Below are 14,770 nucleotides of genomic sequence, written 5' to 3'. Positions count from 1 at the left end.
CCATGTAAATCTATAAGCAATATTAGTCTGCATTAGTCAGCAAACATCCAAGTGAATAAAAAGTAACATCTAGAAATATTTATTCAGATCATGTTTACTAGCAGGCTCAGAATTTCAACAACATGGGCAGCGGTGTTTGTCTGCATCAAAAAGAAAAACAACAACACAAAACGTAGAATAATGTGTAAAATAACTGCATGTCTGCCACATCCCAAGTTGTGTAGTTTGACACGAGTGCAGGGACGCTCTCTCCATGTACTGCAGGCGTTTTGGCCCCAGTGATTGACGTGTCCACTGCTGGAGGCCCGCGTCGCTGTTACTGCTGCAACAGCCCTGAATTGAAAATAAGGAAGTGAGTGATCAGTGCTAGTGTGGCGGAGGGATACACGAGGCAATCCCCATTCTAACCACGGCCAATACACTCACTCCTAACCCGCCAGTGGAACTCCATCTAAGGAACGACTACACTCCTAGTCTGCCTCCACAGACCAACAAGCACACAACCCATCCAACATGGTATGTATTGTCATTCATTCCGTTTAGTAGGGAAATGTGTTTTAAACGTAGGGAAAGCCTGCTTATTAGAAGCGCAAACCTACCATACGTGTATGTTTACTGTTTAGTCATTGATTGCTCTTATCAGCTATCCGGTATGCGCGGAGGAGGCGGAAAACGCCCGCCAGGCGCATTTTTTAAGCTAGTGCATGGGGCAATATGAAGTACACTATTATGTGTTTTGTCTGTCCGTTTTAGTGACTTTCTAAATGGAAATACTGTCCACTTCCAAATGGGTTTGCTTTATGCTTCATAACTGCGCAATTCACACAGCATTATTGGCTATTCGGCTATATGGGGTCAAGTAGCCGCTTCACGGCTGCACGGTGCATATCGAATTAATTCTTGGACTAGTTTAACGGTGTAACTAGCAAGCTATTCTGGGTTATTACGGCATAATTCTGGAGCCACGGGTGAGTTAGGGTGCGTTTTTACAATCCGCCTGAGGAGCACACCTTACCGAGAAGCACACCTATCGTTCGGAGAAACGTAGCCGAGCCATAAAGCGCTGTTTCCCCAGCCGGGAGAAGCGTGTTTGAACAGAGAAGCGCGGTAAATTTCGCAACGTGAACGCAGCACTGGTAATTAGAAGGAAAACGAACCGGCTGCGTTTGCTTCTCCCTCCCTCCATTTTTCTTTCTTTCTTTCTTTCTTTTTTTTAGGTTGCACCACCTTGTTGGTCGAGCCGAGCCGTGTCATGATGGGGAACGGTTGTTGTATCTCGTCAGTGTTCCGCAACGGAAACTGACCATATTTATGTAATTGCGAGGTTATGGCTACATTATACGTGTCATCCCGGCCTGTAAACAACCACTAATAGACGCAATTCCACCTTTAATGCATGCAGCCTTTACTGGTGGTTTATCGTAAGCGGGGTTATCTATTTGTGTTATGGTGGCTGATTTGCTTGGCTCTTTGCAAATTTTTCTCGATGTTATGCAAATGTGGTGCCTGTGTGAGTTGTCCAAGAAGCTCTTTGTGGCGCTTGGTCACCGCAAAAAAAAAAAAGAAAAAAAGGCATCAGCAGCTGGAGAGTTCAGTCGACTTTTTCCAAAACCAGATGTTGCGAATTATGGGAAGTGGCAGGCTTGCACTACAGAATGCAGTAACCTGAATTCTGTGAGGGGGGGGCAACTAACAATTTTCACCAGATCCCTGAAGCCACACACACTCTTGACATCTGCAACCAGCTAACGAGGCAGAGCCTCTCTGCTGGCTGTGAGGAGAAGTTAACAAGTGGAAATGATCTGGATGTGGAAAAGAGGCCTTCGAGCTTAATCCATTGATTATCGGGCTTGATAGCTCATTAATGGCTCAAGGAGGTCAAGAAGCTGTAGACCTCCTCCAGCCCCTTTGCTGCAATCAAATACCCCATATATGGTAACAAGCTGTGATGCAGTTTCATGTTGCAGCGCAGTGCAGTAATTGGAGTGTAAAGGGGAATAGTTGTCCCCGTGTATCAGCCGCTCTGAAAAGTTTAATCCACGGCCGTAAGCCCCCTTGTCTGCATCAATACATGCGCTGAAGTGGAAACAGACTCCCCCCATTGAGGTGGACGTATCGAATATGTAGCGGGACCGGGCTAAGGCCCTATCCTGTTCCTGTTACGCGCTTGCTTGCTGATGCATGTTTAGTAACTCAGTTGACATCCTATCCAGTGCAGTGAATAATTTATACGCTTGCCGACAACACCTAGCCAGGTCCCGTGTTCCCAGTGTTTGGCGGCAATGAAGTACAATGGAGTACCCGGTCACCTGCCACCACCAGCCATATGGTGAACGGGCGCCCCCATTGCAGGATGTTGGGAGCCTGGTGTTGTTTACACCATCCTCACTCCCATTAGACACAGCTCGGCCCTGAGGCCTCGCTGTTCTTTTTCTCTTCTTTTTTTTGTCCAGCCTCAAAGAGAAGAGGTGTTAAATGCGCTGTGGAGCTCAGTGCTACTATAGAACAGGACCGTGTGTGTGTGTGTGTGTGTGTGTGTGTGTGTGTGTGTGTGTGTGTGTGTGTGTGTGTCATACCCATCTGTCAGACTGACAGCTGGTTCTGCACCTTTCACTTGGTGAATGCAGAGATGCTAGCTCAGGAATTGTTAGGGCACCTCGGTGACAGATGAGCAGCAGCAGAGAAAAAAAATGCACATTAAACATTGATAACAGGCTGTTAAAGAAGAAGATGATAGTTGATGGTGTTCTCTTGCGCTATTTTGCATCCCCTATCTAATTAAATCAAGTATGAACATAGGCGAATGCAGTGTTTGTACAAGCCTGATATGGAAGGAAGTGAGAGCTAAAAGCTATTTTACGCTGGCCCAGGGAACTGTCTCCTGCCTCCCGCAGTCCTGTTTGGAGTGCATAGCTAGGGCTGACTGCCCAGGCAACAGTGGGAGTGGTTGACCCACTCGTGCCAGTGAATTATTGCCAGCAGAGCACACCCCATCCCCAAACAAGCCATTTTTAACACCGGAAGCCTGGCAGCAAACATGGCTGTCCATAAGACAGTGAGGATGGTGAATCATTGGGAGTTTCCTCTCAACAGTATGCCACATATGGAGAGAGAAGAAGGGACACACAGAGGAGAAAAGGTCTGAAGGAGGAAATATTGGCAGAGGTACAAGTGCCAGGGAGAGGAGGAAGGACAGGAAGAGATGGGTCAGTAGTGAGCCCAGTGGTGCTGCGGCACCATAAGGCCCCGACAGCTTGGGCCTAAGCCAGGAGAGGTTCCATAGTACTGAGTCACCAGTGCCCACACCCTGTCCGCTTAGAGAGACAGCAAGAGACAGCACAAGCAACACAGCTTGACAAAGAGGGTGACTAAGGGAGGACTGGAAGGTGGAGTCATGAACACAGTGAGAAATTCACACAGGGGTTAATAAGGGACGAAAAATGTAAAGAGGAAGAGAGCAGCAGCAGAACTCAAATACAAAGATGAGACTGAGAATATCGGTCGACCCAAGTGGCACGTCAGCGTCGGGGAGGTTGCTTTTGTCTCTTGACATTTCCTATTCCATCAGATGGAAGTGGAGACAGGAGGAGGGCAGAGGCAGGGAGGAAAAAAGCAGAAAGAAAGAAAGAAACGTGTTCAGAGCAGGTTATTGAGTCAGGTCAGCTAATTGTACGAGTGCTCGCGAGGTTCTTCGTGAACCCCTTGCTGACTGAATCGATCCATCCCCAGCCTGCTGCTACTGCTCAAGCCGTGAGGCTTCTTTCTTTGGTGAAAAGTTAAAGGTCATCTGGCAGCACATTGTGTGGTGATCTGCTAAATCGTATCCAGTCAGAGCAAATGTATGAAGCAAATTTGATTTATTGGTTTAACTGAGAAAAACAAGATACTCTCACTCCCAAATGTGAACTTCACAAGGGTCAAATCGCCATAGCTACGGCGTATAGGTACGACCTGGAGGGCGTGTTTGTCTGTACCCAATGCAAAATTACATGTGCAAACACATAAACACACTGATGGGCTGCAGGAATTCGCTTTGAGGCATAACCGGCTACTCTGACTAATTCACAGGAAACATGGGGGTGGAAAGTATTGGTGTTGAGGAAGAATGCTATTAAAAGGGACTCTGTGTATGTGTGCGCCCTAGCTTACTCTTCCATGTTTGTCTGTGTGTGTTCCTTCCTTGCTGCCAAGCACAATGATGTCAGAGCGTTCTGTTAACAATACTAATAAAAAAACCCAAAATCATGTTTTATAAGGCAGAGATTGGAGTGTACCGGTGGGAGTTATCTGCACCAGTAGCTTTGTATTCACACTTTTACAGCTGAAGGTGTTTGTTTGAAATCGCTGGCTCTTTTTACAAACAAGCTTAATAAATCTATGTAAAAGGCCTGGTGGTGGATGCTCGGTTTCAAGCCATTTAAAGTATGTGTGAGTCACTCTGAGCTATTAAGACAGCTCCAGCTGGCACAGCGAGCAGGGCTGGGAGGGCAACCAAGCCGGGCCAACCCGCCAGGCCATTATTCTTGTTACTACGGTTATGGAAAACACGCCGGCACTGATATGTCCTGAAACAACCCCGCCTAAACTTTGACTCCTGGTCTGGAGGCAGCACTTAATCAAATTTATTGCAGTATCTTGTTACCCAGCAGTCCTCCTTGTGAGCACTGCTATGGTGTAGCCTACTTTTATACACGAGGACGTCAGTCTTAGGGAGCCACTCTTCGGCTGGAAATTACATTTCATACATCACCTTCATGTAGTGCTTTTATGTGTTAGCTCTGTGCCAGTCTTACAAATACAACCTTGACGGTATGACGGTAAGCCTCCGCTCTCACTGTGAGCAAAACCTGATTACTAGCTTTTAGCGTCAATTTTATAGCATTACATTTGAGACTTACTGCCATGTAATTGGCAGTTAACTATTATATGAGAGAACAAAACACTATTTTGATAAGAAATATAAGGAAACCCATTTGGAGTATTGTTGTGGGTAGGTTTTGGCAGCCCCAACAGGAGCTCCTAGCTGAAGCCAGCCAACCCCAGAACACTGTGGCCAGTGTTTAGCTGTGTGGTGGTTGCACGGTGGGGATGATGAGGAATGTAATGACAAAACTACTTGGGATTTGCAATCTTTGCCCTGTGACTAAGACTTGTTTGTTTGTGACAATAACAATCCATTCTCCCCCCCCCCCCCAACCACACAGGCTGACCAGCTAACAGAGGAGCAGATTGCAGGTAAGAACAAGCAGGTTTTCCCTACTTCCCCTTTTCTCTTGGTGCGATGTCCCCTGTGTACTAGTGGATCACTTACATGCTGTAAAGTTCCAGAACTGAGTAAGGAAATGTCTCCCATTAGCTGTTCTGGCAGTTTCCATGTTGCTTATAGGGAACATGAAGTGAAAGAACATTGAAAGATTCGGCACCCGCCCTCCCTCAGCAGATCATTATCATTTCAAAATGAACAGGACATAAGGGGAAGAACTATTTGCAGCAATCATAAGTCAAGGCTGAAACCCGTGCAGCACATAGACGGTTTTAAAGCCAAGCTTAGGAACAGTCTCAATCACTGAGGCACCTTGATATTCTTAATAATAAATGATGGGAAAAAAGTGAAAGCTGCACAGTTTCTTCTCACTCAAAGCCCCTCTGTGGCTAATTAGCTTGTGTTAAGCCTCAAGGCTGATGCTCACTATTGCCTATTTTCAATCTCTGGATGGGTTTTTATGGACTGTAGTTAAGAAGCCTGCTTGTTCAAAAGATAAAAACAGACACGCTGGCTTTTTCCCACTTCCAGTCTTCTGAGTCTTATAAGACTTCTTTGTGCAGTCAGAGCTCGGCACACGTGTGCATTAGCTTTGCAGGTTAGTTGAGAATCAGTTGACCTTTCTAGACCTGACCGCAGCGTCCCAACACAACCTATTCTCTAACTGCACAGCAACAGCAATCTAACTGGCGCTCTCACCTCCAACCCCCACAGAGTTCAAGGAGGCTTTCTCCTTATTTGACAAGGATGGTGACGGCACCATCACCACCAAAGAGCTCGGCACCGTCATGAGGTCGCTGGGCCAGAACCCCACAGAGGCTGAGCTGCAGGACATGATCAACGAGGTGGATGCTGATGGTCAGTATACTCACGCTTCATTTCTTGGCATTAGACTAACAAAACTGTGTAAAGTTACTCATTACAATTATGATTTGTCAGTTCAGTACATGCCTAGGTGCCATATAAGGCAGTGAAGTTTTCTTGATTGGTTGAAAAAGTACTACCCTAACTTTATGTTGACGATTATCACTTTTATTGAGAACATTTTTTTAACCCCGTCTTTGTGCCATAAGGTGAAGAGTTTGTGTTTGATGTGATAATTGAACAATAATGTTTTCCAAATCCAAAAACAATATAGGCGACTAGAATCAGGGATGCACGTGGATTAGGGCTGGGCCATATTATACCGTTCACGGTAATACCGGTATAATGTTAGGCAACGATAGGAAAATGAAATATCGCGATAGAATGGGAGTAAAACGCGCATGCGCAGTGCCTTTGTTTTCATACGCACATGGCCGATTGTTGAGTGAAACAGATGAACCAGAATTGGTTTGTAAAAATGGTGCAACTTCCGTGATGTGGAACTGGTTTGGTGTTTGTCCGTCAGATACACGACAAAGCACATTTTTTTGCAGAACATGCAAGCGGCCGTCGTTATTGTCGTATTTGTCGGACTAAGATGCTCTTAAATCTGGGAGTAATCTGGGTCCGAAACTCCGTATGCTTCAGGTCAAACAACACTGCAGCATCACTTAGAGTTAAAAACTGTCTAAATTCTTTCATCTTTAATAAAATGATCAGCATTGCTGCTTTACCAGGTGTAACTATAAAGTTTAACTTCCAGGCATCCATGAAAACAAAAGTTATTACATTTAACGGAGTTAGAAGTTAGCAGGAAGCTAGCGGAAGTTAGCTCGCTAGTTTCGCTAGTTACCTAAGCATGATATTGCATGTTCTGACTGAGAGATTTCTGAAAAAATTCAAACGTACAGCTCTGCTATCACTTCCAACATAAATGAAGACAGGAAACTAAACAGCAGTGACGTTTGTAGGGTTACTGAAGTTGGGCTAGCTGATATATAATGATGTGCTACGTGATCACTAGCGACACAGCTATGTTAGCATAACATAAACAGTGAAGCTGGAGGACGAACACTAACACTTTTCCACTTATAAAAGTTAATGTGAAGGTTCCTCATGGTTAGAGACAAATGCAATCGCATGGCAGGATGCTGTAAACGGACCAAACTTCAGTCAGGAGAACAACTGAGATAATCCATCCACAATACGAGGTTAGTCATTAATATACTGCAACAACATGGGAATAGAGCAGCTGCCAGAGAATTCAACATTAATGAATCAATGGTACAGAAGTGGAGGAAGCAAGAAGAATGAGTTTAATAAAGTTTGATTTATCTGACTGCTTTGTTTCGCTTAATGTGCCTTATAATCCCGTGCACCTTATGGTCCGAAAAATGCGTACTGCACACTGCAGTTTAATGTTGCAAAGCACCTCTTTTTAACTTCAGTGGATATTATACATGGTTATGCTATACATGGTTATGCTCAGGATATGTCAGCCCATTTCTACTGGAAATGCCTTTTGGTTAAACTTTCAGCAAGGAATTTGCATTTGCACTGTTACATTTTTATAAAGCTTTAATGTACATAAAAACCAGCTTCTTGTTTAAGTGAAAATAAATGGAAGGTTGTCTTTTTGCGCTAGTAATGTTGTGGAGTTGTATTTTGTCTCGCATCAATTATATCGTCAGTTATATCGTTATCGCAAATTTTCAAATATATATCGTGATAAATATTTTTGGCCATATCGCCCTGCTCTAACGTGGATGTTATTTGTGGTACGGTGCGTCCAGGCTACAAAAACAAGACTTACGTTCTAAACCAGGGAGATGGGTTTGAACATTTGGGTTAATATGATCCTTTCCTGTAACGGCCCCACTTTTAATCAACAAAATGACCGGCAGCTGTCATTCCCAACAGAGAAGCAGCAAAAATTACACAACTGCGACTCATTTGCCTAAATACAGTTGGACATAATTTAACTGATTTTCAGGAGTGGGACTTCACCTCCATGCAGACCCCTTCTGGTTCTGTCTATATGTGGACCCCACCCCCACGCTGCACGCTGTTCGTTGTTGTTTTGGTGGCCCACCCACACACCCACCCTCTGTTTTTCAATTCATTCACTTCTTGTCAGTACATGGGGATCTGCATCCAGTCCCCAGACTGCAGCCTCAATTCATGTTCACGCCATCTGCCATTCTGTACTAGAAACACTATCAAACCTAAATGAGGATGTGGTCCCAGCTAGGGAAAAGAGGACTAACTGTTTGGAGATTTGTCTGTTAATTTGATTGGATGGTCTAATGGGGTGGGTGGGACTTTAATTTCTAGTTAACATTTCATTGCGTGACTTTAGCGATAAAACCTCTGTTACAAATGGACGAGGGATTAGTTCGACCATCCATTACGGCCCTTTCTCGAAACACATCAGCGGTGCTGTTGCCCACGTCCCTCCCTTTTCTGCCAACTGTCAACCAACTGTCCAAGCCAACTGTCCGGCCAGCCTTATCTTTAGATGACGTATCCTCTCTGTGTCAGCAGTTTAGTCACCATGCGTTCAGCTCCATCACAGTTGTCAGTGTCACGCATATGGATGTGCACGAGGAGTGTTCAGTGCTGGTGAGTGCTGTGTGTCGAAGGCTCAGCGTTACCGAGCCCATGTTGAACCACCGTCGGCTGACATAATTCTCTTCTCCTGTGCATCCGTCCCTGCGCTGCAGTGTGAAACAGACATAGTGAGACAGCAAACTGAGTTAGAGGACAGGAATCCAAGTTGTTGGCTAGTAGCTCAAAAGTTGGCCGTCCTTGAGCTGCACAGGATGTTAGCTTTCAGTGGGGCCTTTACCTCAGTGCTGCTCTGTCAGCTTATAGGATTTCGTAAATGGGAGCACATTGATCAGGAGAAATCAATTGCGTCGCAGCTTGGCTGCCCCTTTATTGAAACGTCCTCCCACAATCCTTGATGCCCTCCCCTTCTCTTACACCCAAGAACGAACACACACACACACACACACACACACACACACACACACACACACACACACACACACACACACTAACATCCCCTTGTTCTGCCTCTGCCTCCCTTGGCTGATGCAATCTAGGTCAGACAGCAGTGAAGCTAGTAATGGAAAATAAAAGTGGTTACATAAGGCCTCTCTGCGCTTTGCACATCCAGTACCCACATCAGCAGCCATGGGATGTCAGCTGGCCCATTGAAAATCAGCTTTATTTACCAAACAAGGAGGCTGGGGTAAAGAATTACAACAAATGGAGACAGGATGGAAGGCTTTAGCTAGAGACGGCACTGTGTCGGTGTGGTATCAGATAGAAATGCTGGTTTTTAATTCGCCACCGCACAGAGTTGAGCACGAAAGCATAACCACACATGCTGTAAAACACCCGGGAGCTATTATATTCCTCAGCCTAAAAGAAGATCACATCATGTTTAAGACAGGATAAAAAACAAGCGTAATTATGAATTAAAATACAAGCTTTAGCTGCAGCACATCACTCGTCATCATTACACAACCCGACCCTTCCTTCCCGGCTCTGGGATGGACGCTGGCTTTATGATGCAGGAAAATCCAATGACCACACACAAGTGTCGAGATGCCTCAGCCTTCTATAGTTTGCGTCAGCACCTCTTATGTGTAATCGCACCATCTCCCACTCGGTTCACTCCTTACATTCTCTCCTCTTCACATCTCCCTCATCTCCAGCTCCCTCTCTGCCACCCACTCACTCCCTCCCTCTCTTTTTTTCTCTCTCTTTATCTTACCACCCTTTTCTCTTCCTCTTCCCATCTGCCTTCCTCCCTATCTTCATCCATCTGCTTCTACCGTTCTTCCTCATTTGCTGTTGCAGCTGGCCTGAGGTGCAGCTGTACAGATATCGCTCAAGGGCTATCTCTCTTGTTATTTTCCCCCTTGGATTGTGGTCCCCCCCCCCAATATCCATCTCTCCCAACCCCCCAGTGGCAGCATGTGTTTTCCCTTCGGTGCTGCTTGATGTCTCTGTGTTAGATAACAGGTCCTTAGACTGCTACCGCAGGCCATGAGATCGCCATCTGCCCCATCACATTACGACATTCCTTTTTTGATATACACGTCCATCCTCTTGTTCACTCTTTAGCTCTCCCTCTAAGGCATGCTCTGCCATTGGTTAATCTGCCCACAATCCCACCCCAGGGCTAATCCTCATGGTTACTTTGCCCTTGGTGTCCCTGACCTTCATTTCAATTCCCTCATAAATTTCTGGGTATTTTTTGTCACTTGTTAATGAAAATACATTTCCCATAGTTCTTACTGATTCTTCAGATCTTGTAATAGATCTGGAGATCTGTTACGTCCCCCACCAGCTTTCCCATTCTCCTTCTTATGGTGTTATTGGTGAGCCACTAAGCTCCCCATAGAGCCTTGCACTGTCAGGAATGTCTGATCCTTTGGTAATCCTGTCTTAACAACACCTACATGGATATTGATCGATTTGCACACACATGCATGTGTCACTAGCATAGCAGCTACCATTAGCACCATCTGGAAAGCCATCGCTGGTTCACGTGTGCCAGATATTGCACTTTTTCTGCAAACAAAATAGTAGATATTTTACAGGGAACAGGAGCAACAAAGATGGATAGGAGGGACGGAGCATCCAGACCTTTTCTCATTCTCCCTCCAGCCTCAGTTTGTGACTGTGGGGCCACAAGAGATCTTTCGATACATGCAGGCTCCTTGAAGGCAAAGCTGCACAGTACACTAAATGTCTGCATTATGGATGACTGCCCATGGGTCCCCTCACTGCAATCCTGCTGCGTTGCTTATAACATACGCAACATTTTCCAAGGGCTTCCCCTAAGGAAGAAAAGGAAGCACATACATACACAGAGTCACCCTCACACATACCCCCCTCCTCCTCCTCCTCCTCCCAGCCTTCAGTAGATATGTTTAGCACAGCAGTAAAGGTGTATGATAAATTATTTTTGAACTGTTCAGCCTCAAGCTTCACTGTCAAAAACATCTTTGAAGAGCAGACGTGGCCTAAATGCTAATATAAATGTTTCTGTAATACACAGCAGCAGCAGAAGGACATAAATGAGTATTTTTGTGCTTTTCATCAGCTAAATGCTGCGTTGTATTATGTCTACTTATCAGTGTTTGCTTTTACGTAATTGCAGTTTTTTGCTGATTAAACGCGCCCCGTTGATCACCCATTGCAGGTAATGGAACCATTGACTTCCCAGAGTTCCTGACCATGATGGCCAGAAAAATGAAGGACACAGACAGCGAGGAGGAGATCCGCGAGGCTTTCCGGGTATTCGACAAGGTAAATAAGCTTTTAAGAGCATCATTAAGGAATTACAGCACAGCGTCCGTGCTTTCCAAGCTGAAGTTTTGGTTTTGGTGGAACAAGAGGTCGACGGATTGTTAAATAAATGGTAAATGGCCTGTATTTGTATAGCGCTTTACTTGGTCCCTAAGGACCCCAAAGCACTTTACACATAATAACAAATAAGCCCGATAATTCAGAGCAGGGAGAGCTTTTTGTTTTCTTTGCCTTTTTAAGATTAGTTTTAGAGGGGGAAGAAATGCAGCAAATGCTTTGGTAACGCAGGGACTAAATGGCATTTGGATGCATGTGGTATGCGCCTTAACCTCTTGGTTATTAAGTTGCATGATAATGTAAATTTATTACAGCAGGCCAGGCTAATGTTCAATTAAAGCAGAGCTATTCTATTCATTTCCAGCTCAGTGGTTTTTATTTTGGACTCTACTACAGTAGCGTTAGACAATCCACACAATAATCCTTAGTTGTCTCGTTCTTGGCCGTTGTGAAGCCCCTCAGTTTCTCCTCTGTGTGGAACAAGCTGCCTTTCTTCCTCCTTTATGTCAGCCTTCTTCTGATTGGCTGCCCTTCCTAAACAGAGTTTGAACAGCAGGTGGGTCAAACTTTTTTGAGATGACCATATTGGGAATATCCTATTTCTTTGACATGAAGATCCAAGAATTGAAGACGAGCATCTCCCGTTGTAACAGTAGCCTGTATGTGACAGAAAATAGACCTGATGCAAAGAAAAGTCGTCTGTTCGTTTACTTCCTGCTTGCGTAACACCTTCTCCTTACTTACTTACTCCATTTTTACCTGAGCAGTTGTCAGCCTGCAGGGTATTTGTTTTACCGCTTGATGCGATTGTTCCCGTGCTCCGTTTCTAGGACGGAAATGGCTACATTAGCGCCGCAGAGCTGCGTCACGTCATGACGAACCTGGGAGAGAAGCTAACAGACGAGGAGGTGGACGAGATGATCAGAGAAGCAGACATCGACGGAGACGGACAGGTCAACTACGAAGGTAAAAGACTGTGACGAGCGCGAAGGAAAGTGCATGCTAAAATGTCACGCTACACAAATAGCTTTAGTTTCTAGGCCAGGGTGCGAGCTTTTATTAAACAGGGAGAACGGAGCGCTTCATTTGCCAAACTGTATTTCTCTGAGGGCGACCGCAAGACAAGCCAGCCGCACATTATATTAGTTATTAGATGGGGGGTATAGATGGAGCCTGCTGAAACAGAGATAGGAGAAAGCCATCCTCCTGAATTATCATCAGTGCGCCAGGAGCCTTTTCACTCTTTCTCCCTCGTCCTCCCTTCCTCCCACTGTTGGTCCCCTGGCACATTACACGAGAGACTGCGCTCATTTTCTAGAAGGCTGTTGATATATTATGAACAGTCCATAAGTCCTGGCTGCAAAGTGCCCTACTTCTACACTCCGACCGGATACACGAAAACCTCCTTTTATTTGTTCACTCTTGTCAATTTCACCATCACATTTCTCCCCAGCTGTAAGCACAACGCTCGAGCTTTTTAATCAAACGGGTTTAATGAGATGAACACGGAAGCTGTTTGGAAAGGGGACACTAATTAGTATGTGTGTTCTGAACCTGCTCAAGTTGATTAAAAAATTAATAAAGCATTGAACAATTTAGCAGGTGACTGCTCTTACTGGCTGTGCCAAAGCCGCACACCCAATGTCCTCATTGTCTCTTGTCCCCTCTCTCTCTGTTTGCAGAGTTTGTACAGATGATGACTGCAAAGTGAAGCTTGCCTGCCCCGTCCTGCCCCCTCTTAGAAGAAAAACAAACAAAAAAAGGATAAAAAAAAAAAAATCAAAATGTTTTACTTACCTCTTGGAAAAAATGTTCATTTATTCATACTGTTTCTGTATAGAAAATAATTGAATGTTGAAATAAAATATCCTTCTGTCCACACAGGAAAAATATAAAAACATACAAAAAATATCTGCATGAAAATGGTTAGTGATCCTGTCCCCTCCCCCCCGGAGATCAGTTTAGCATCAGTACTTAACAAGTAAAAATAATAACGACAAACCCTGTAACTCCCTTCAGACTAAAGCAGCAGCATTTGGTGAACTCCTTCCAGTTCCATTTGCTAGTGGTAAAGTCTGGGCTGGCCATCTCTTCTTTCTCTCTGTTTTCTGTTCTTCATGCATGCAGCTTGAGACCGGAGCACTAACCTAACCCTCCGACCCCTCCCTCACCTCCGCCCCTCCTCCGGGCTACCAGAGCGTGCTGATTCCACTATGAGCTGTCCTCTTGTTGGTTTGGTACAGTTTTTTGTATTTGGAGAGGAACTCTGTACTGTTAAGATGAGAGAATATAACAGGTTCTAACTCAAGCGTTAAAGTGGAACGGGACTTAATGTATGCTAGATAAAAAGTGGAAAAAACAAAACCCCACAATGTACAAAAAACATTTTCAAATGTTTGGCATGTTCTTTTGTTTTTGTTATGTTATTTGGACGGCCATCTTAGTAGTTGTGCGTCCCGCCCTTTGAAAGGAGGGGGGACTTAAAGAGTCTTACGGTGAGCTTTCTCATTTCTTTTTTCTTATCTTTCTTTTTTCTCGCTGAGATGCAGTGTCTGTCCTCTTTTCTTGCAAGAGAGAATCACTGGCCTTCACTTTTCTTCTTCTGTTTCTCGACTCAGACGTGAGCATAGTGAGGGGTGTACTGTGTTCGCAGCGCATGCTGTTAGGAGTGTCGGCACACCGGTCTTTGCAGATGTTCTTCTGAGTTCAGTTTACATTCATTCCAAGTTGTACATGCTAGTCTTTATTTCTTTTTTTCAAATAAAAGACCATGAACTTTATCGTGTCTTATGTCATTTTTCTTATGCTTGATTGTGAAAATGATCTATAAAGACAGCATAATGAGTCTGTATGTTGTTTACCGAGTAGACAAATGTGTCAACAATAAATAATTCTGATCATCCTCTCCATGTGCCGTGTCTTTGGGTGGTGCTGAGAAGGACCGGGTGGTGTGTGATACTCCTTTACATGGCGGTGAGGTTTACGGAGAGCGAGCGCTCGCAGGGGAGGGAGAGGCAGCAGGATGTGTTTGCTTTCCCGCTCAGCCGTGGATATACATACACATCCGTGACGCCTCTTCCCTCTCGAGACCCAGCTGGTTGCTAGGCAACAGGAGCATGCTGTAACTGGGATGTTGGGGGTTTTTGAAAAGGCAAGTGGGAGTTTGAATAAACCCTCCTGCTTTCTGCCAATGACTCCATGTTGGCTTGTCCTAGTAAGGCAAACCGGGCCACAGCTTTTTACACAACACGCACGGAC

At 45.0% G+C, this 14,770-nt stretch overlaps 1 protein-coding gene across 1 annotated transcript; it reads left to right on the top strand.

Moving 5' to 3' along the window:
• Positions 1 to 420: 420 nt before the first annotated feature.
• Positions 421 to 14,313, top strand: LOC146616795 (calmodulin-1). The gene is made up of 6 exons (XM_085373290.1): positions 421 to 516; positions 5,205 to 5,235; positions 5,978 to 6,121; positions 11,349 to 11,455; positions 12,343 to 12,478; positions 13,195 to 14,313. Exons 1-6 carry the CDS (start codon positions 514 to 516, stop codon positions 13,221 to 13,223), a joined length of 450 nt encoding a protein of 149 aa, XP_085229416.1. The 5' UTR covers positions 421 to 513; the 3' UTR covers positions 13,224 to 14,313.
• The last annotated feature ends 457 nt before the right edge of the window (positions 14,314 to 14,770 follow it).

The sequence above is a fragment of the Diplotaxodon limnothrissa genome, linkage group LG15, assembly GCF_057381915.1.
Source record: "Diplotaxodon limnothrissa isolate DT_005_m linkage group LG15, D_limnothrissa_male_GT1.1, whole genome shotgun sequence".
NCBI classification, from domain to species: domain Eukaryota; kingdom Metazoa; phylum Chordata; class Actinopteri; order Cichliformes; family Cichlidae; genus Diplotaxodon; species Diplotaxodon limnothrissa.
This window is presented reverse-complemented; position numbering and strand designations above follow the sequence as displayed.